The 22,462-nt window shown below is 45.5% G+C and overlaps 1 protein-coding gene, 2 long non-coding RNA genes and 2 other non-coding genes across 7 annotated transcripts; 2 read left to right on the forward strand and 3 right to left on the reverse strand.

Moving 5' to 3' along the window:
- Positions 1-352: 352 nt before the first annotated feature.
- LOC140198233 (heat shock cognate 71 kDa protein-like) lies at positions 353-2,824 on the forward strand. Its single transcript, XM_072259279.1, has one exon. The coding sequence runs from the start codon at positions 444-446 to the stop codon at positions 2,364-2,366; it is 1,923 nt and encodes a 640-aa protein (XP_072115380.1). The 5' UTR covers positions 353-443; the 3' UTR covers positions 2,367-2,824.
- A 1,289-nt stretch (positions 2,825-4,113) lies between these two features.
- LOC140198235 (uncharacterized) lies at positions 4,114-18,342 on the reverse strand. Its single transcript, XR_011886146.1, has 3 exons — positions 17,868-18,342; positions 17,558-17,690; positions 4,114-4,676 (listed from the first exon to the last, which is right to left on the reverse strand). It is a non-coding gene; the product is annotated as an uncharacterized lncRNA (long non-coding RNA).
- LOC140198506 (U1 spliceosomal RNA) lies at positions 9,828-9,991 on the reverse strand. Its single transcript, XR_011886174.1, has one exon. It is a non-coding gene; the product is annotated as a U1 spliceosomal RNA (small nuclear RNA).
- On the forward strand, positions 16,774-22,082 carry LOC140198234 (uncharacterized). 3 transcript variants are annotated; one of them, XR_011886144.1, is made up of 4 exons: positions 16,774-17,111; positions 17,623-17,714; positions 18,015-18,348; positions 21,456-22,082. It is a non-coding gene; the product is annotated as an uncharacterized lncRNA (long non-coding RNA). The 3 variants fall into 3 exon arrangements; XR_011886145.1 differs by lacking the exon at positions 17,623-17,714; XR_011886143.1 differs by lacking the exon at positions 16,774-17,111 and having other exon boundaries at positions 17,574-17,714.
- LOC140198507 (U1 spliceosomal RNA) lies at positions 18,193-18,356 on the reverse strand. The gene has a single exon (XR_011886175.1). It is a non-coding gene; the product is annotated as a U1 spliceosomal RNA (small nuclear RNA).
- Positions 22,083-22,462: the final 380 nt, after the last annotated feature.

Consider the following 22,462-nt stretch of genomic DNA (forward strand, 5'->3'; position numbering starts at 1 on the left):
GAGAATTCTCTCCCCAGAAGGTGCTTGAGTTTTTTTCTTGCGTGTAGGGAACTTTCGGAAGAAATTGCTGGTTTCGTATAGTTTAAGAAGTGTTTCAAAGGGTTCCCAAATGACTCGGTTTTCAGCCAGAACCTCCTTGACTGCACCAGATCTTTCTCGCTATTACCAGAATTTTCCCGAAGTCCCGGCAAGTCTCGGACTAGCCGCGCTGTGATTGGCCGCCGCCTCGGAACCTTCTCCAGCCTTCGGCGGTGAGTCACTCGCCGGCGTTTTCATTGGTTTAGCTGGTCGTCCCTCAAGAACAAAGTACCGCCCACATAGCTGCGCTGGGACGATATTAAGGTCCGGAGCAGCGGACCAGGCAGTAACGATCTGCTTGGAGAAGCAAGGAATTCCTTCTGGTATTTCAATACAGAACGTCGGAGCTTTCGTCAGAAACACAGATGTCTGCACCAACGGGGACAGCCATCGGTATCGACCTGGGCACCACCTACTCCTGTGTGGGGGTCTTCCAACATGGCAAGGTGGAGATCATCGCCAACGACCAGGGCAACCGCACCACCCCCAGCTATGTGGCCTTCAACGACACCGAGAGGCTCATCGGTGATGCAGCCAAGAACCAGGTGGCGATGAACCCCACCAACACCATCTTTGATGCCAAGCGGCTCATCGGGAGAAGGTTTGACGACCCGACGGTGCAGTCTGACATGAAGCACTGGCCCTTCCAGGTGGTGAGTGATGCGGGGAAGCCAAAGGTGAAGGTGGAGTACAAGGGGGAGAACAAGACCTTTGACCCAGAGGAAATCTCCTCCATGGTGCTGACCAAGATGAAGGAAATTGCTGAGGCTTACCTTGGCTGCAGAGTCACCAACGCTGTCATCACTGTTCCTGCTTACTTCAATGACTCCCAACGCCAGGCAACCAAAGATGCTGGTGTGATAGCTGGTCTCAATGTCCTGCGTGTCATCAATGAGCCAACAGCAGCTGCCATTGCCTATGGTCTGGACAAGAAAGGCAAAGGGGAGCGTAATGTTCTCATCTTTGACCTGGGTGGTGGCACCTTCGATGTGTCCATTCTCTCCATCGATGATGGTATCTTTGAAGTGAAATCAACAGCTGGAGATACCCACCTGGGAGGAGAGGACTTTGACAACCGCATGGTCAATCACTTCATTGAGGAGTTCAAGCGGAAATACAAGAAAGACATCAGCCAGAACAAGAGAGCGGTGAGGAGGCTGCGGACGGCCTGTGAGAGAGCAAAGAGAACGCTGTCTTCCAGCACCCAAGCCAGTATTGAGATTGACTCTCTGTTTGAGGGTGTTGATTTCTACACCTCTATCACAAGGGCTCGCTTTGAGGAGCTGAACTCTGACCTGTTCAGGGGCACTCTGGAGCCAGTGGAGAAAGCCCTGAGAGATGCCAAGCTGGACAAATCCCAGATCCATGAAACTGTCCTGGTCGGAGGCTCCACCCGAATCCCCAAGATCCAGAAGCTGCTGCAAGATTTCTTCAACGGTAGAGAGCTGAACAAGAGCATCAACCCCGACGAGGCCGTGGCCTATGGGGCAGCTGTCCAGGCAGCCATTCTGATGGGCGACAAGTCGGAGAATGTTCAGGATCTGCTACTCCTGGATGTTGCTGCTCTGTCATTGGGGCTGGAGACGGCAGGTGGAGTCATGACCACCCTTATCGAGCGTAACACCACCATCCCCACCAAGCAGACCCAGATCTTCAGCACCTACTCTGATAACCAGCCTGGGGTCCTTATTCAGGTGTTTGAAGGCGAGAGAGCCATGACCAAGGACAACAACCTTCTGGGCAAGTTTGAGTTGAGTGGCATCCCTCCCGCTCCTCGTGGCATACCCCAGATTGAGGTGACCTTCGATATTGACGCCAATGGCATTCTCAATGTCTCTGCTGTTGACAAGAGCACTGGGAAAACAAACAAGATCACCATCACCAACGACAAGGGCAGGCTGAGTAAGGAGGAAATTGACAGGATGGTGCAAGATGCAGAGAAGTACAAGAATGAGGATGAAATGCAGCGGCAGAAGATTGCAGCCAAGAACTCCCTGGAGTCCTATGCCTTCAACATGAAGGGCTCTGTGGAGGATGAGAAGATGGCCGGAAAGATCAGTGCTGAGGACAAGAGGAAAGTCATTGACCTGTGCAACGAGACAATATCCTGGCTGGAGAAGAATCAGATGGCAGAGAAGGAGGAGTTTGAGCACAAGCAGAAAGAGCTGGAAGAACTCAGCAATCCCATCATTGCTAAACTGTACCAAGGAGCAGCCACAGGGGAATCGTGCAGGGCACAGGCTGGGACTGCCAGTTCTGCCGGACCAGCTATTGAGGAGGTGGATTAAAGGACTGTAAATGTGACTGTCTGGGGCTTGCACGGTTTGAGCTCTCTCGACACTTCAGTGGGTCTGATGCTGATGTTGGCACTTGGGAATAGTCTTCACTGTAACACCACGGGGTTATGTCAATGTCCTGAATCTGGCTGTGTTTGTAAACACTGGTAACTAGGTCTATTCAATTCCTTTGATCGGGCTTTCTGTATTGGGTTACTTTATTTTTTTTAAAGTCATCTGTTTTGGAATGTAAACTTTGTACAGTCTTAAGTATCTTGTAAAATGCTTTTAATAAATCTTTTATTTTTTAAAAAAATTGGGTGTAATTATATTTCATCACCAGGGAAGGAAAACTTGCCATTTTGTTTTCAAATACATGAAGTCAACAATTTATAGGTCTTAAAGTATCACTGTATCTCAATAAATGTTCCCTCCTCTTCCTCCCTTTCCCAGGGATATCTTCCTTCTAATTTCCAGCACACCTTCTTTCTGGATCTCTCTTGTCAACACTTCCCCGCTCTCACAGGTGATAGTCATAGTCACACTTTATTGATCCTGGGAGAAATTGGTTTTCGTTACAGTCGCACCATAAATAATTAAATAGTAATAAAGCTATAAATAGTTAAATAGTAATATGTAAATTATGCCAGGAAATAAGTCCAGGACTAGCCTATTGGCTCAGGGTGTCCGAAACTCCAAGGGAGGAGTTCTAAAGTTTGGTGGCCACAGGCAGCAATGACTTCCTATGACACTCTGTGTTGCATCTCGGTGGAATGAGTCTTTGGCTGAATGTACTCCTGTGCCCAACCAGTACATTATGTACTGGATGGGAGACATTGTCCAAGATGGCATGCAACCTGGACAGCATCCTCTTCTCAGACACCACCATCAGAGAGTCCAGTTCCATCCCCACAACATCATTGGCCTTACGAATGAGTTTGTTGATTCTGTTGGTGTCTGCTACCCTCGGCCTACTGCCCCAGCACACAACAGCAAACATGATAGCACTGGCCACCACAGACTCGTAGAACATCCTCAGCATCATCCGGCAGATGTTAAAGGACCTCAGTCTCCTCAGGAAATAGAGACGGCTCTGAACCTTCTTGTAGACAGCCTCAGTGTTCTTTGACCAGTCCAGTTTATTGTCAATTCGTAAATCCAGGTATTTGGAATCCTCCACCATGTCCACACTGACCCCCTGGATGGAAACAGGGGTCACCGGTACCTTAGCTCTCCTCAGGTCTACCACCAGCTCCTTAGTCTTTTTCACATTAAGCTGCAGATAATTCTGCTCACACCATGTGACAAAGTTTCCTACCGTAGCCCTGTACTCAGCCTCATCTCCCTTGCTGATGCATCCAACTATGACAGAGTCATCAGAAAACTTCTGAAGATGACAAGACTCTGTGCAGTAGTTGAAGTCTGAGGTGTAAATGGTGAAGAGAAAGGGAGATAAGACAGTCCCCTGTGGAGCCCCAGTGCTGCTGATCACTCTGTCGGACACATAGCGTTGCCAGCACATGTACTGTGGTCTGCTAGTCAGGTAATCAAGAATCCATGACACCAGGAAAGCATCCACCTGCATCGCTGTCAGCTTCTCCCCCAGCAGAGCAGGGTGGATTGTGTTGAACACACTGGAGAAGTCAAAAACCATGACTCTTGGTGCAGCTTACCAGAAGGCTTTTGCCAGGAGATCTGGCATTGTCACCAAAAACGGCTTAATTAGCTGCCTTGGGAGAGAATCCCATATACTGGGAACGATTAGTATTGGCAGCAGGCTCAGTTTTGAGGTGTGTGTTTGGACAGGTACATGGAGGGGAGGTGATTGACAGGTTGCGGGCAACTGGAACTAGCCGGGAGGATGCTGTTGTGGGGCTTGGACAAGTTGGGTGGAAGGGCCTTTTCCCAGCTGCTCTCCGCACAACTGTTGGCATCACCAACATCGTATCATGTCAGGATGTAAAAGAACTTTATCAGCCAAGGACAACCTGAAGCAGGTCTTCAATGCACTGAAGTGATACCACCAATACTGGACACACCCAACACACACATACACTATTTGATACACTGATATATGTTGTGAATTTTGTTGTTTAGTGGCAGCAGAACATTGCAATACATTGTAATTTCTAAAACTATATATAAAATACGATAAGAAATACATATAAAATAAATTAAATAATTATTGCAGAATGGCGGCAAAATACTGTGTCTTAGTGGGCTTGAGATTAGAATTCCGATGGCAGAGGGGAAGAAGTTTTTCTTGAAAAGTTGGGTGTGTCTTCTGGCTCCTGTATCTCCTCCTTGAAAGTCAGGCAGTATCTATGTTGGGAAATGAACAGTGGACCAACAGCAGACTGTAAGCAGAAACTCATCAAATCCACTGGCAACAAGTACCCTGCTCATGGACTTTATCTCCTGCCCTGAGGACCAAGTTAAACTATTTTACCAGTGTCAGATATTTCTGTATTAACGCCGTGTGGATTGCCGCCTCTGGTATTCAAAACTGTCTCCCTTAAATAGTGAACTGCCTCTGCCCTCTACAATAGAACATGCAGAATTCTTTTTATTTTAAAATATACTTTATACAAAAATAAATTATATATACAATAAACCATTCAATAACTTTCCATCCTTTACATACGTTTCCATTGCGGTCTGTACATATCCGTACTTATGGCCACCCAAATATTTTGAAGATATATTTCCTACTTTTAGGAACGAACCTCCTAGAATACCGTTACCACAAATGCCCTAAATCTAGATTATTTGATTAGCTGCTGTAGTTTAGTGCTGACAATTCCAAGACCTTAATCTGCATTTTTTCCAAAAAAGGAAATGTGCGCCACGATTGGTTTTGCAGCGACTGGTCGTTGCCGAACCCGACCGCACGGTGCCAGTGTTTTCCTTGAGGAAATGCAGGGAGCTGCCTGAGGCCCACAGGGTGAATGAACGGGCGGCCCCGTCCCCGGCCCCACAGACCGGGATTGCGTTGAGGCTGAAGGGGAGATTAGCCAGGATGTTGCAGGGCTGTTAGCTTTTTACTTATGAGTGGAGACTGAACAGACCAGCAGGGTTTCGGCCCAAAATGCCTGTACACAACGTTATGCCAAATAAAATTAAATCCCTTCGGCCGCCGCACGATCCTTATCTCTTCATACCCGGCAAGTTCTTATTTAAAACTGCACCATATCTGCTTCCACCACCACGCCATGCAGCTCCCTGATCATAAACTAACTCCCTCATCATAAAAATGCAAGTATTTGATATTTCTATTCGGAGAAAATCTCTTAATTTCACATGTTTCCCTCTCCATCCCTCTCTGCCTTCCGCAGGGATCGGTCCCTCCGTGAATCCCTGATCCACACGTCCCTCCCCACGGATCTCCCACCCGGCACTTATCCCTGTAAGCACAAGTGTTAGCTTTTCACTTATGAAGGGAGAGTGAACACAGGACAACACACGAGCAGGTTTTTCGGCCGAAAATGCCTGTACACAACGTTATGCCAAATAAAATTATATCCCTTCTGCCTCCACACGATCCCTATCTCTTCATACCCGGTCATGTTCTTATTTAAAACGCTCTTAAACTGCACCGTATCTGTCCATACATGGCCTCCTCTACCGCCATGATGAGGCTAAACTCAGGTTGGAGGAGCAACACCTCATATACCGTCTAGGTAGTCTCCAGCCCCTTTATATGACCATTGAATTCTCCAACTTCTGGTAATTCCCTTCCTCTATCCCTATTTCACTCTCCCCCCCCCCCCCCAGCTGCCTATCACCTCCCTCTTGGTTCCGCCTCCTTCTATTACCCATTGTGTTTTCCCCTATTCCTTCTTCACCTTTTTTGCCTATCACCACCCTGCTTCCCCTCCCCCACCCCTTTATCTTTCCCCTTACTGGTTTTTCACCTGGAACCTACTAGCCTTCTCCTTCCCACCCTCCCCCCACCTTCCTTATAGGGCCTCTGCCCCTTCCCCCTTCAGTCCTGACGAAGGGTTCCGGCCCGAAACGTTGACTGATCGTTTCCACGGATGCTGCCCGACCTGCTGAGTTCCTCCAGCGTGTTGTGAGTGTTGCTTTGACCCCAGCATCTGCAGAGTATTTTGTGTTCTTAATTTCATCTATACGTGTTTCTCATCAATTTTCAAGCTACTGTATTGGGTTTTGCCTTCATCCCCGGACAATTGGCAGAAATCCAGGGATGGGTCAGGTTAGATTTGTTTTCTTTGGGGAGGGTAAAGGTGATCATAACTGGGAGAGAGAGGCCCAGGTAGCGTGGACAGGGTCATTGTTTACCCAGTGGACAGCTGAGTTCAAACCAGAGTTTAGGAACGAGGGTTAGTGGGGCCTGAGAGTGAACTTCATCTCCCAGAGGGTGGTTGGAATCTGGAAACGTTCAAAGTTCAAAGTAAAATTTATTATCAGCAATTCAGGAACAGCTTCTTCCCCACTGCCATCTGATCTGTAAATGGTCATGGAACCCATGAACACTACACCATTTATATATATAATTTCTGTTTTGCACTATTTTTGAACTATTAAATACATATATATAGACTTACTGTAATTGATTTACCTATGTATTTATTTTCTATATTATGTATTGCATTGAACTGCCGCTACTAAGTTAACGAATTTCACAACACTTACCTGTGATAATAAACCTGATTCTGATTCTAATTCTAATTTTCCATTCAAAGGCATTGGTGTTCCCATATCAGGCCATGATGCATACTCAACACACTTCCCACTACACATCTATAGAAGTTTGTCAAGGTTTTTGATAACAAGACAAATCTCTGCGGACTCCTAAGGAAGTAGAAACTTTCTTTACAATTAGATTTATATGAAAGGTCCAGGGCAGGTCCTCTGAGATCGTGGAGACAGGGGCTGTCACAACATCTAGCATTTGAATTGGGGGAAACATTTTGTTCAGCACCTCAACTCAACGTTCCCCCTAATTTGTAATGACCAGTGTGAGCAAAGACTTGTACTGCACAACGACAACATGTGCGCACTGAATTTTTACGTGGAAGTAAATCTGAAGTCATCCTAAGGATAATAAATGACTTGAAGGGCTCTGTGTAGGATGAGAAGATGGCTGGGAAGATCAGTGCTGAGGACAAGAGGAAAGTCATTGACCTGTGCAATGAAACAATATCCTGGCTGGAGAAGAATCAGATGGCAGAGAAGGAGGAGTTTGAGCACAAGCAGAAAGAGCTGGAAGAACTCAGCAATCCCATCATTGCTAAACTGTACCAAGGAGCAGCCACAGGGGAATCGTGCAGGGCACAGGCTGGGACTGCCAGTTCTGCCGGACCAGCTATTGAGGAGGTGGATTAAAGGACTGTAAATGTGACTGTCTGGGGCTTGCACGGTTTGAGCTCTCTCGACACTTCAGTGGGTCTGATGCTGATGTTGGCACTTGGGAATAGTCTTCACTGTAACACCACGGGGTCATGTCAATGTCCTGAATCTGGCTGTGATGTACTAATTGTTAGCACTGATAACTGGGTCTATTCAATTCCTTTAATCTGGTTTTCTGTATTGGGTTGCTTTATTTTTTTTTAATGTCATCTGTTTTGGAATGTAAACTTTGTACAGTTTTAGTTATCTTGTAACATGTTTTTAATAAATCTTTAAATTTTTTAAAAATTGGGTGTAATTATATTTCATCATCAGAGAAAGAAAACTTGCCATTTTGTTGTATCACTGTATCTCAATAAATGTTCCCTCCTCTTCCTCCCTTTCCTAGGGAGATCTTCCTTCTAATTTCCAGCACACCTTCTTTCTGGATCTCTTTTGTCAACACTTCCCCACTCTCACAGCTGCAGTTTGGCATTACTTTACCAGAAGGCTTTTGGTTCTTCAAGAAGGTGACCAGTCCCCAAAGTTGACAGATCTAGTGATGTTGCCCTTCGCCAGTAGCTCCTGCATTGTCCCCAAAAACAGCTTAATTCGCTGCCTTGGGAGAGAATCCCATATGCTGGGAACGACGATTGGTATTGGCAGCAGGCTGAGTTTTGAGGTGTGGGTTTGGACAGGTACATGGAGGGGAGGTGATTGACAGGTTGCGGGCAACTGGGACTAGCCGGGAGGATGCTGTGTGGGGCTTGGACAAGTTGGGTGGAAGGGCCATTTCCCAGCTGCTCTCCGCACAATTGTTGGCGTTTCTGTGCATCACCAACATCGTATCATGTCAGGATGTAAAGGAACTTTATCAGCCAAGGACAACCTGCAGCAGGTCTTCAAGGCACTGGAGTGATACCACCAACTCTAGATACACTTTATTTATACCACCGATATATGTTGTGAATTTTTTGTTTTGTGGCAGCAGAACATTGCAATACATTATAATTTTTAAAACTTTGTATAAAATACGATAAGAAATACATATAAAATAAATGAAATAATTATTGCAGAATGGCAGCAAAATATTGTGAGTTAGTGGGCTTGAGGTCAGAATTCTGATGGCAGGGAGGAAGAAGTTGTTCCTGAAAAGTTGGGTGTGTGTCTTCTGGCTCCTGTACCTCTTCCTTGAAAGTCAGGCAGTATCTATGTTGGGAAATGAACAGTGGACCAACAGCAGACTGTAAGCAGAAACTCATCAAATCCACTGGCAACAAGTATCCTGCTCATGGACTTTATCTCTTGGCCCGAGGACCAAGTTAAACTATTTTACCACAGTGAGATATTCCTGCATCAACGCCGTGTTGATTGGCGCCTGTGGTATTTAAAACTGTCTCCCTTAGATAGTGAACTTCCTCTGCCCTCCACAATAGAACGTGGAGGATTGAATACGGGGTGGAAAAAATACTCCAAGGGACAAAAGATGCTATGATCGGCACCAACATACGTTAAGTGCCGGCTGAAGTCATCATCTGCAGAGGGAAACGGACAGTCGACGTTTCGGATTAGACAGACCCTTGATCTGGAGTTTTCAACTCTGTCCCGAAGGAGTTGTAATCTTGAGATTATGATTCCTGGATGTGGATATTAAGGGAGGAAATATCGCCTTGGGTCTGAAAGTTGGAAAAAATATCCGATGAATGTTTCTTTCGGGTTCTTCTCCGCTGCGAGTGGGAGTGGTTGGGTGGCGCGGAATAAACCCCTCAACTACGGTTGTGTTATAGAAGATGAAGTAGCAGAGTGCCACGTGAGTGAGTAAAATTTGAAAACTGTACAGAATGAAATAGTCATGAATTCAGAGTTATTGAATGGTTTGTCGTAAATAATTTTCTCAAGTGTATTTTGTTTGGAGAAAACGGATGGGAGAAGGTAAGTCGCCGCCGAGACCCATCAGCAGGGCCCCCAGTATTTTTGTAACCTTACAAGGGAGTGGGTCTGGAAGCAGCGAGACGTACGAAGTGAACCATCGGTTGTCAATACACGCACTGAGTACGGGAAGACTGTACACAACTTGCAGAAAACTCTTAACAGGGGAATCTCTGTCTTTAGATTAGAAATCAGGGGAGAGCGCGAACGCAGTCCCCCACTACCACAAATTTTGCAGTCGAGTATCCCGCATTTGGGGACATCGCAGGCGTCAGCACACCCGAAGTGCAATGGGATAGCCTCGTCCTGGGAGAACCGCCTTAATGATCACGGTCTCTCCCCTGCCAGGTAAGTATGCTTTTTCTTCTCTGCCATCCACGTGCATGCTTAACCCACACCCCTCAATATTCAGGCAAACAAATGTTCTAAAGATCTATTTCCTACTATTCCACGTGCTCCTCCTAAAATACTGTTAGCATAAATGCCACAAATCTAGATTATTTGATTAACTGCTGTAGTTTACTGGTGACAAATCCCAGACCTTAATCTGCATGTTTTCTAAAAAAGGAAATGTGCGCCACGATTGGCTTTGCAGCGACTGGTCGTTGCTGAACCTGACCGCACGGTGTCAGTGTTTTCCTTGAGGAAATGCAGGGAGCTGCCTGAGGCCCACGGGGTGAATGAACAGACGACCCCGCAGACCGGGATTGCTCTAGAAAGGCTGCAGGGGAGATTAGCCAGGATGTCGCAGGGGGGTCAGCTTTTCACTTATGATGGGAGACTGAACACAGGACAGCACACGAACGGATCTTTCGGCTCAAAATGCCTGTGCACAGACATCTCACCCTGCAAAAAACGCTCACCCCCTTGTTATATGCTTTGAATAAGTCTTTTACTTCTTAAATTGGCTGTAACTTTATTTCAATATCAGGGCAGATGGGCATGAAAATTTGCCCTTTTGCTTTTAGCACTTCAAAGTCATCAATTTATGGGTGTTAAAGTATATAACTGAATGACCCTTCCTCATCCTCCCTTTCCCAGTGTTATCTTCTTTCCAATTTCCACCACACCATGTTTTTGGATCTGATTTGTTAACACCTCACTGTCATCACAGGTTAAGCATGGGATTACTCTGTTGCAAGGCCTGTGATCCTTCAAGAATGTGACCAATCCTCAAGATGGACAGATGAGTAATGTTGGTCTTCGCCAGCAGCTCCAGCATTGTCCTCCAAAATGTATAACTAGCTGCCTTGGGGGAGAATCTGGCAATGACAATTGGTAGTAACAGCAGTAGAACCTCAGCACATACTGTGTACTTGGTCCCCAAACATTTGCCTCAACCTGCAAAATAAGCTTCATGAAATCCTACATAAGGACTTGTGATGAAAGAGGGTTACAAAGAGTACACATAGATTAAGATGTTAACTGTCCTGTGCTGGCACCAGTGGGATCAACAGTTGATCTGCCACCTGTCTTCAGGAGAAAGAGAGATAAGGAAGACAATGGAGCAGCATTTGGAAATGTTAATGAAGAGACAAGAGAGTTTAACGGAAGGAGACACCGGTCTGAGAACTGTCAAGATCGGCTCCTTTTTGAACCCTGAACTGTTTGAAGTGATGGACAGGCGGTACCCCAGCAGGGGGATAAAAAGGGACTGGTTCGCTAAGGCAGACACACACGACACCACGAGGTAACGAGACCCTGGAAGCGGTGCGCCTCCCACAAGTCAGTGGGAGTTTTTGGAGGGCTGGTCGCGGGAACAAGCCATAGACGCACAGGGTGGAAAGGTACGATCGGCGGGAACCTGGTGTGTGTCCGCCCTTGCCTAGGTGCCGGATTCACTGCTGAGGAACGATCATATCTGAAACAGAGGGGTCACAGTAGGTGACCTCAGAAGACATTACAAAGGGCTCGCCCGAAAGCTGACTGCGGGGAATATCGAAGGTCTGTGTGGAAGCCGTTTTGAATATTCATTCGCTTTCACCCTCTCTCTCTCCTCCCCCCACCCCCTTGTCCATCGCCACGGCAGTGATTACTGTGAACTGAACTGAACTCCATTGAACGGAAGTTTGCATCACTTTGAAACTGGTCATTTACCCCTAGACGACAATAGAGCTTGATTGATCCTGTTATCCGAATGCTGTGTACATGTGTGTTTATCATTGCTGAACTGTTGCATTTATTATCCTTTTGATTAGAGTACTGTGTTTCTTATTTCTTTAATAAAACTTTCTTAGTTCCAGTAATCCAGACTCCAACTGAGTGGTCCATTTCTGCTGGTTTGGCAACCCAGTTACGGGGTACGTAACAGACTTCAAAGTCCCTTTGCACCAGTTTTTTTTGGTATTTTCTCTCCATTTAGAAAATAGTCAACCTTTTCATTTCTTTTACCAAAGTGCCCGACCATACACTTCCCAACTCTGTATCCCATCTGCCATTCCTTTGCCCCATTCTCCTGATCTGTCTAAGTCCTTCTGTCGCCTCTCTACTACTGCTGCCCTCCACCTATCTTCATGTCATCTGCAAACTTTGCATCAATTCCATCATCCAGATCATTGATATACAATGTAAAAAGAATCGGTCCCAACACAGACCCCTTCATTCTCTCTCTTTGCCTCCTGACAATCAGCTGCTGTTTTGTATTTTGTGTAATGCCATGGTCATGTAGCTTGCTAAGCAGCCTCATGTGTGGCACCTTGTTAAAGGCCTTCTGAAAATCCAAGTACACAGCATCAATGGATCCTCCTTTGTCTAATCCATCCCGCTTATTATTTCTTCAAAGAATTCCAACAAATTTGTCAAGCAAGATTTTCCCTTCAGGAAACTATGCTGACTTTGGCCTATTTTATCATGTTCCTCCAACTACCCTGAGACCTCATCTTTAATAATCCACTCCAATACCTTCCCAACCACTGAAGTCAGACTAACTGGCCTATAGTTTCCTTTCTTCTGCTTCTCTCCCTTCTTGGAGAGTAAAACGTTTGCAATTTTCCAGTCTCCTTTATGGAACCATTGCAGAATCTAATGATTCTTGAAGGATCATTACAAATGCCTCCACAATCTCTTCAGCCACCTCTTTCAGAACTCTGGGGTGTACACCATCTGATCCAGGTGACCTCAGACCTTTCACTTTCCTAAGAACCTTCTCTCTAGTTATGGTAACTTCACACACTTCATGCCCCCTGACATATGGAACTTCCACCATACTGCTGGTGTTTTTCACTGTGAAGACTGATGCAAAATTCTTAATCAGTTCATCCGCTATTTTGTTGTCGCCTATTACTACCGCTCCAGCATTGTTTTCCACCAGTCTAATATCCACTTTCACCTCCCTTTTATGCTTTAAGTATCTGAAGAAACTTTTGGTATCCTCTTTAATATGATTGGCTAGCATACTTTTGTATTCCAGCTTTACCTTCTTAAAGACTTTTTAGTTGCCTTGTGTTGGTTTTATAAGTTTCCTAATCCTCTAACTTCCCACTAATTTTTGCTCAATTTTATGCCCCCTCTTTGGCTTTTATGTTGGCTTTGACTTCTCTTGTTAGCCACCGTTCTGTAATCTTCCCTTCAGAATAGTGCTTCCTCTTTGTGATGTAAATATTGTTTCCAGAAATTCCAGCCATTGCTGCTCTGCTATCAACCCAGAGTTCTATTCCAATCAATTCTGGCCAGCTCCTCTCTCATGCCTCTGTAATTCCCATTATTCCACTGTGATACTGATACGTCTGACTTTAGCTTCTCCTTCTTAAATTCCAGTGTGAATTCAATCATATTATGATCACTTTCCCCTGAAGGTTCTTTTACCTTAAGTTCTCTTATCAATTCTGGTTCATCGCACAATACCCAGATCAGAATAGCTGATCACCTAATGGGCTCAGCCACGAGCTGCTCCAAAAAGCTATCTCATGGGCTCTCAAGAAATTACCGCTCCTGCAATCCAGCACCAACCTGATTTTCTATCCCCTATTGTAGTTTGTTGGCCACATCCTCAGTACTGTTTGGGGTCTGTATACAACTCCTACCAGGGACTTTTTACCCTTTCAGTTCCTCAGCCCTGTCCACGATGATTCAACACCTTCCAATCTCTTTCTAATGATTTGACTTCATTTTTTACCAACAGAGCAACACCTCCCCGTCTGCCTTCCTGCCTGTCCTTTTGATATAAGTGTGTCCTTGGACATCAAGCTCCCAGCTATAATCTTTCAGCCATGATTCAGTGATGTCAACACCATCATACCTGCCAACCTGCAACTGTGCTGCAAGTTCATCTACCTTATTCCATATACTGCACACATTCAGATACAACTCTTCCAGTCCTGTGTTCACTCTTTTTGATTTTGTCTCCCTTTTAGGTTTCAGGGGAGAGGAGAAGATGGTGGCGCGATGCAGCTCGCAGCGGCCACTCCAGTGGTGATGTCTGTTATCTGTCAAGTAGGGTGCCGAGCACAATCCTGATTTGATGGAGACAGATATGAGAGCACGGAGGAACATCTGGTGAAACTTCTGAAATGCCTGCTTCGTTGCCGCTGCTACTGTGTGATCCAGAATCTCCGGAGGAGAAGGCCCCGAGTCCTCGGCTTTGCTTGTTGCTCGGCAGCCGGGGCGGGGTCGAAGTGCTCGGCAGAGGATGGTACTTGGTGTCGGAGGGCTAGTCGGAGGCTCAAAGCTTTCGGACGGACTGAGCGTCGGCTGCGGTCGGGTGCTTCCAATGTATCGGCAGGTTTGCGGCGCTTGGAGATTCATGGCAGGGAGAGTTTCTCCCGTCTACCGTCTGTGTGAGATGATGGGGCTATCGGGACTTTGAGACTTTTTTTTACCATGCCCATGGTCTGCTCTTTATCAAATTACAGTATTGCTTTGCACTGTTGTAACGATATGTTATAATTATGTGGTTTTGTCAGTTTTAGTCTTGGTTCGTCCTGTGTTTCTGTAATATCTTTCTGGAGGAACATTGTATCATTTTTTAATGCATGCATTTCTAAATGACAATAAATGAGGACTGAGTGTCCTCATAATCTAATCTAAATACTCATCTTGTTGACCACCAAAACCTAGCCTTTCCAGCAGTGAGGGGAGCCCTTCTCAGTCAGAACCCTCCTGTATGCCCGTAATATCATCTCCACAACCCCCTGCCCATGGGAGGACTGCAGTGGAAATGAATCAGTAAGACTGTGGGTTCGCAGAGAAGATGAAAGGGCTTCTGTCAGGTTTCATCCCCGGCAGGCAGCTGCGTTGTAGACAACCCTCTGATCTGCAGGCCACTCCTAGGGACGCACACGGAGACAAACATCAAGCTGACAGATCATCAGCTCGGCGAAAAAATGCTCTTGGTCATCCTGAAACGGTGGTATCCCCGTGGAAGAATTCTGCCAACTGGCACGTTCCAGGCTGCAGGAGTATGTGCCAAGGTTGGCACTGAAGCCACCCGAGGAAGGAAGGACCACGGTTTAGGGAGTGGCTGGGGGTGGGGAGAAGCCCCTCAATTGTGGTTGTATTGCCTGAAATGAACCCTCAGGGTGCCACAAGAGGGGCAGAATTATTTTACACTGTGTACAAAGGATTGACAATGTCTGTAAAGAATGCAGGGTTATTGAATGGCTTATTCTTGCAAATAATTTTATGAATAAAGTATATTTTGCTAATAAAAAATTTATCTAGTAGGGTTTCAGCCCAAAACATCTACTGTACTCTTTTCTGTAGAGGCTGCCTGGCCTGCTGAGTTCCTCCAGCATTCTGTGTGCATTGTTCATCCAGCTGATTGTAATTTTGCCCCATCAACAGCTTCTCCTCACTGCACAATGCCTCTGTTTGCAAACCAGCTACCTGATCTTCAGCACTATTATTCATCTTTCCTACGATATTTCTTGCATGGAAATAGACGCAGCTCAGGACACTAGTCTCACCATGCTCAACCACTTGATTCCTAACTGTGGCTCACCAACATCTGCCTCCACAAACTCTGCACTAACTGTTCTAGCACTTTGGATCCCATCCCCCTACAACTCTAGTTTAAACCCTGTGCAGCATTATCAAACCTTCCAAATAGGATATTAGTCCCCCTCCAGTTCAGGTGCAAACTATCCCTTCTGTACAGGTCCCATCTCCCCTGGAAGAGAGCCTAATGATCCAAAAATGTTATGCCCTACCTCCTACACCAACTCCTGAGCCACATATTAAATTGGATAATCTTCCTAGTTCTGGCCTCACTATCACGTGGCACGGGTGGCAATCCTGAGATCAGAACCCTGAAGGCCCTGCCCTTTAACTTAGCACCACACTCCCTTTGCAGAACCTCGTCATTCGACCTAGCCATGTCATTGGTACCTAACACGGACCACAACTTCTGGCTGTTCACCCTCCCACTTAATGTCGAGGACTGAACCTGAGATACAGTATCCCGGACTTTGGCTCCCGAGAGGCACACACCATCCGGGATCCCGTCAGAGACCCGACTACTGTTAGGTCACCCCGACAGTATCCAAAATGATATACCTATTGTTGAGGGGGAATGACCACAGGGGTACTCTGCTCTGTTAAATGTCTGTCTGTCTGTATCTTGTTTTACTGCGGTTGGCATCCAGCTTAATGGTGCATTACCGCCACCCTCTGCTCCAGAATGTGCACTAGACATACATTCTAAATCCCTTCACCCAATCACTCACACACACACACACCCCTACACTTCACCCTCCCATCTTTGACCATCCTAGTATCCTATTCCTGTTTATTCGTCATATTCTATAAAAAAAACCCCTGTACCCCTTAAAAACACTAAAAATACCCGGACTTGTGCTCTCTCACCCATGCCCAGCAACCCTTTTAATGTGAATTCCTGCATCCCCCAACTCCCCTAATTTATTCCTCATCATCTCTCTCTGTATCCCATACTTCCTGCAACACAAAACTACATGTTCTACTGACTCCTCTTCCTGACATTCCTCACACAATCCTGTCTGCTCTGTTAAGTGCTCAAGGAGATCTGGTTTTTTTTGTGTGAAAATGCTGTAACGGTCTTTTGGAGGTCACCTGATGTGATTTTCCCGCCGATGTGAGGTCACGTGATGACATGTGCCGCCCGCCCCCCCCCGTGACTATATAAGGGTCGACCCGGGTGACGTAGTAGGTGTTTGAGTTTGTAGATTTTCAGGTGGAATGGGTTGTGCCTCCGTTTCTGTTGCGTTTGTTTTTGTGACGCAGTTTCATTTATAAAACGGTTGTACGTTCTGTTGAAAGATTCCATATTACTTGGACTGGGAATTTGTGGCTGGAAGTGCCAATTTACTCAATTCCGACAGTTTTGAAGGGAGAGTAAAGAATTCGTCGAAGTGAAGGAGCGAGAGAAGTCGGTATCGTTTGGCAGTTTGATAAAGGATAGACCTTATTGAGTTTTCATTGAAGAGAAGCTGCATTGAGATAACTCTTGTAAAAGCGCAATAAGTTCATGCAAAAAGGCTCTCTCTCTAAAAGGAACTTAAGGTCAGTTGATTTAAACTGTTTATTTTCGGTTAATTCCACATCCCATTCCCATTCTGACATATCGATCCACGGCCTCCTCTACTGTAAAGATGAAGCCACACTCAGGTTGGAGGAACAACACTTTATATTCCGTCTGGGTAGCCTCCAACCTGATGGCATGAACATCGACTTCTCTAACTTCCGCTAAGGCCCCCTCGTACCCCATCTGTTACTTATTTTTATACACACATTCTTTCTCTCACTCTCCTTTTTCTCCCTCTGTCCCTCTGACTATACCCCTTGCCCATCCTCCCTTGTCTTTCTTCCCGGACCTCCTGTCCCATGATCCTCTCGTATCCCTTTTGCCAATCACCTGTCCAGCTCTTGGCTCCATCCCTCCCCCTCCTGTCTTCTCCTATCATTTTGGATCTCCCCCTCCCCCTCCCACTTTAAAATCCCTTACTCACTCTTCCTTCAGTTAGTCCTGACGAAGGGTCTCGGCCTGAAACGTCGACTGTACCTCTTCCGACAGATGCTGATTGGCCTGCTGCATTCACCAGCAACTTTTATGTGTGTTGTTTACTTTCGGCATCGGGAATCCTGTGGACGGAACCAGAAGTAAAGGTGTGTCGGCGAAGAAATAGTTCTCTAGATAAGTCTCCCAATTGAACGTGTAAATCCTGTTGGACTTTGGAAGTTATCGCTTTAAGAACTGTTTTCAGCATTTAACGCTTTAAGAACCAGAGCTGAGTGGCGAGCTGGTGAACAACTGCGTACCTGTTACTCTCCGGTTAAAGTTTTCCTTTTTTTTCTTATCGTTTATACGTGTTTAATAAATGTTCGGTTGTTTTTATAAAACCTGTCTCGATTAATATTCATTGTTGCCGGTTACGTAACACTCTTTAACCCTTTCCCGTCACCCAGTTTTCAGGCTGCAGAATGATGTCGAAATCATCCTGTTCCATCTCCAAGTCCTGAACGCCGATTGCTAGGATCCGTAGCTGTATTATGCACGTCTTGGTGTACCGAGGTCCTACCGACGGCTGTACAGCAACCAACTCACTCTACCTCGCAAATTTCAGTTTCTATCTTTATTGAAGATCAGGGGAGAGCGCGAACGCAGTCCCCCACTACCACAAATTTTGCAGTCGAGTATCCCGCATTTGGGGACATCGCAGGCGTCAGCACACCCAAAGTGCAATGGGATAGCCTCGTCCTGGGAGAACCGCCTTAATGATCACGGTCTCTCCCCTGCCAGGTAAGTATGCTTTCTTTTCTTTGCCATCTGCATGCATGCTTAACCCACACCCCTCAAATTTAAGGCAACCAAATCTTTTAAATACCTATTTCCCACTTTTACATGTGCTCCTCCTAGAATACCGTTACCACAAATGCCACAAATTTAGAGTATTTGATTAGCTTCTGTAGTTATTGCTGGCAATTCGCATACCTTAATCTGCATGTTTGCTAAAAAAGGAAATGTGCGCCACGATTGGCTTTGCAGCGACTGGTCGTTGCCCAACCCGACCGCACGGTGTCAGTGTTTTCATTGAGGAAATGCAGGGAGCTGCCTGAGGCCCACAGGGTGAATGAACAGGCGGCCCCGCAGACCGGGATTGCGCTGGAAAGGGTGTAGGGGAGATTAGCCAGGATGTTGCAGGGGGTTAGCGTGCTGAGGGATAGGACAGCACACCTGCAGGCCTTTCGGGGGCCAAAACAATGTTATGTCAAATTAAACTAAATCTGAAAGGTGAAGGGAAGATTCGGCAGGGTGCTTCTCTCATTTCATCAAATCCTAATACGAGGAATTTTGCGGATGCTGGAAATTCAAGCATCCTGATGAAGGGTCTCGGACCGAAGCGTCGACTGTACCTCTTCCTAGAGATGCTGCCTGGCCTGCTACGTTCACCAGCAACTTTGATGTGTGTTGCTTATAAAATTCTATCTGGTTTTTGGTCCACCCTCCGACATCCCAGAGCTGGGATGTGTTGGGTTTGTTTTCCTTGCGGAGCAGAAATGGGAGAGGGGGATACAGGGAAAATGGACAGCGAGAACTTTTTCCCTGTGACGAAGCGATCTCAAACCGGAGGGCCTTGGTTTGGGTGGGTGAACGTTTCCCAATCTTTTTTGTGTTACACCTCCTTGGCTCCCAGACCTCGCCCCAGCGTCCCCGCTCAGTTTCTGGCCATTACATAAACATTATAAAGAAGTTTGATTTATGATGCACAGTGAAAGAAAATAGGAACTTCAAATTCAAAGCAGTGACAAACAATGGCAAAAAAATTCAAATCTATTAAACCTACAAATAGTTATTATTAAATACAATCGGCGATTGTAGAATGTACATTCATCCAACTGTTCACTACTTCATTGTGTGTTTTTTAATGAGATGGGCGGGTTGTACTATCAATTTCTCAACAGCAGACTGAAGGAGTCTCAGATCCTCATTCAGTAATTTGCCGTCTGTTTCATTGCTTTGAAAGAAGTTGGGTGGGTACATTGAAACCATGCTCCATTAAGTAATATTTCAGCTTGACATCGGTGGTTGGGAAGTTGTTGGGGTCGATTGTCAAGGATGAGGTTGCAGAGTACCTAGAGGCATATGACAAGATAGGCAGAACTCAGCATGGTTTCCTTAAAGGAAAATCCTGCCTGACAAACCTATTACAATTTTTTGAGGAAATTACCAGTAGGCTAGACAAGGGAGATGCAGTGGATGTTGTATATTTGGATTTTCAGAAGGCCTTTGACAAGGTGCCACACATGAGGCTACTTAACAAGATAAGAGCCCATGAAATTACGGGAAAGTTACATACATGGATAGAGTGTTGGCTGATCAGCAGGAAACAGTGGGAATAAAGGGATCCTATTCTGGTTGGCTGCCGGTTACCAGTGGTGTCCCACAGGGGTCTGTGTTGGGGCTGCTTCTTTTTACATTGTACATCAACGATTTGGATTATGGAATAGATGGCTTTGTGGCTAAGTTTGCTGATGATACGAAGATAGGTGGAGGGGCTGGTAGTGCTGAGGAAATGGAGAGTCTGCAGAGAGATTTGGATAGATTGGAAGAATGGGCAGAGAAGTGGCAAATGAAGTATAATGTTGGAAAGTGTATGGTTATGCACTTTGGCAGAAATAAATGGGCAGACTATTATTTAAATGGGGAAAGAATTCAAAGTTCTGAGATGCAATGGGATTTGTGAGTCATGCAGGACACCCTTAAGGTTAACAGCCAGGTTGAGTTGGTGGTGAAGAATGTTGGCATTCATTTCTAGAGGAGTAGAGTATAGGAGCAGGGATGTGATGTTGAGGCTCTATAAGGTGCTGGTGAGACCTCACTTGGAGTACTGTGCTCTCCTTATTTAAGAAAGGATGTGCTGACGTTGGAGAGGGTACAGAGAAGATTCACTAGAATGATTCAAGGAATGAGAGGGTTAACAGGTGAGAAACATTTGTCCACTCTTGGACTGTATTCTTTGGAGTTTAGAAGAATGGGGGGGACCTCTTAGAAACATTTCAAATGTTAAAAGGCATGGACAGAGTGGATGTGGCAAAGTTGTTTCCCATGATGGGGGAGTCTAGTATGAGAGGGCATGACCTAAGGATTGAAGGGAGCCCATTCAGAACAGAGATACAAAGAAATATTTTCGCCAGAGAGTGATGAATCTATGGAATTTGTTGCCACGGGCAGCAGTGGAGGCCAAGTCATTGGGTGTATTTAAAGCAGAGATTGATAGGTATCTGAGTAGCCAGGGCATCAAAGGTTATGGTGAGAAGGTGGGGGAGTGGGACTAAATGGGAGAATGGATCAGCTCATGATAAAATGGTGGAGCAGACTCGATGGGCTGAATGGCTGACTTCTGCTCACTCCTTTGTCTTATGGTCTTAAATGCAATAAGGAACATATTGACCTTTTTCCACAGTGCAGAATAGTGTTCAGAGATTCTTTCTGCAACCAAAATTCTTGATATGGTTTTTTTTGAACCCCGGCTTCAGCTCAGTCATTATTATTGCGGTCAGCTCTTCCTCCATCCTTCCTGTTAATTACTCATTACACCTACCGTACTACCATCTAGAAGGCCAGGAACTACAGATACCCGGGAATACCACCACTTGGAGATTCCCCTCCAAGTCACTTGGAAACATATCGCTGTTCCTTCATTGTCACTGGGTTAAAATCATGGAATTCCTTCCCTAATAGCACAGTGGGTGTACCCGCACCTCAGGGACTGCAGTGGTTTAAGAAGGCAGCTCATCACCACCTTGTCAAGGGCAACTAGGGATGGGCAATAAATGCTGGTTTATCCGATGATGACCACATCCCATAAATGAATAATTTTTTTTTTTTTTTTTTTTTAAAAACAGGTATTCTGGAATGGATTTATTACCCAGTCTGGAATTTGGATGAACAGAAGATCCTGAAATCTCTCTAAAATATCAATACAGCTCACTCTGGTGGACACAGTGTACCTGAAAATCACCATCTGGTGTCCTTTCTTTCTCTTCCAACTCAGAGGTTTAGAAATTGGGAAAGGTCGCAACAGCCTGTGTTATTTTATGTTACTGAGAATACAGTGCAGAATAAGCCCTTCCAGTCCTTTCAACCGTGTCACCCAGCAACACCCATTTAACATTAGCTGACTCATGGGACAATTTACAATGACCAGTTAGCCGAATGACCATTACGACTTTGGACTGCGGTAGGAAACTGGAGCCAAACAACAAACCCACAAACTTACAAACTCCTTACAGGCAGTGGCAGGAATTGAACCCAGGTCGCCTGTACTGTATGGCGCCATGCTAATCACTACACTACCCTGCCGCAGACTTAAATAGGGTTAACTTGGAAGGAAATGTGGAGATGGCTGTTTTGACTTTGATAAGATTCAAAATCTGAATCAATTTTATATCACTGACATATATCGTGAAATTTGTTAACTTCAAATCATTTCCTTGCAAATGAAGGCTGATTTCATTAAACTTTGTGAATAATTCTAACAAATAAGTGCTGTTCTTTATAATATTCTTCAGTTGATTACTGAATGAAGCATTTGAGTTTTCAAGGAACTTTTAATAGTTTCAAAAATGTATAAAAGTGTCTCAGCTTCCCTTTGAGAGCCATCTGACCTGTGTGCAAGAGCAAGTGTTCAAACTGTACATCATTCTTCGTAGAAAGCACTCCCTAGAGTATGGGAATCATACTAGCTAACACCATGGGTTCTGGCTGGAAACGTCCTCCGATCTTTTCCACGGATGCTGCCTGACCTGCTGAGTTCCTCCAGTGTGTTGTGAGTGTTGCTTTGACCCCAGCATCTGCAGATTATTTTGTGTGTACAACAGTAGTGAATGGTAATAATGAGTAGGCCATGCCC

Source organism: Mobula birostris, chromosome 5 (assembly GCF_030028105.1).
Source record: "Mobula birostris isolate sMobBir1 chromosome 5, sMobBir1.hap1, whole genome shotgun sequence".
In the NCBI taxonomy this organism is placed as follows: domain Eukaryota; kingdom Metazoa; phylum Chordata; class Chondrichthyes; order Myliobatiformes; family Myliobatidae; genus Mobula; species Mobula birostris.

Bases quoted from the DNA above. Each gene is read 5' to 3' on its own strand.
- LOC140198233 (XM_072259279.1), top strand. From the start codon at position 444: ATGTCTGCACCAACGGGGACAGCCATCGGTATCGACCTGGGCACCACC.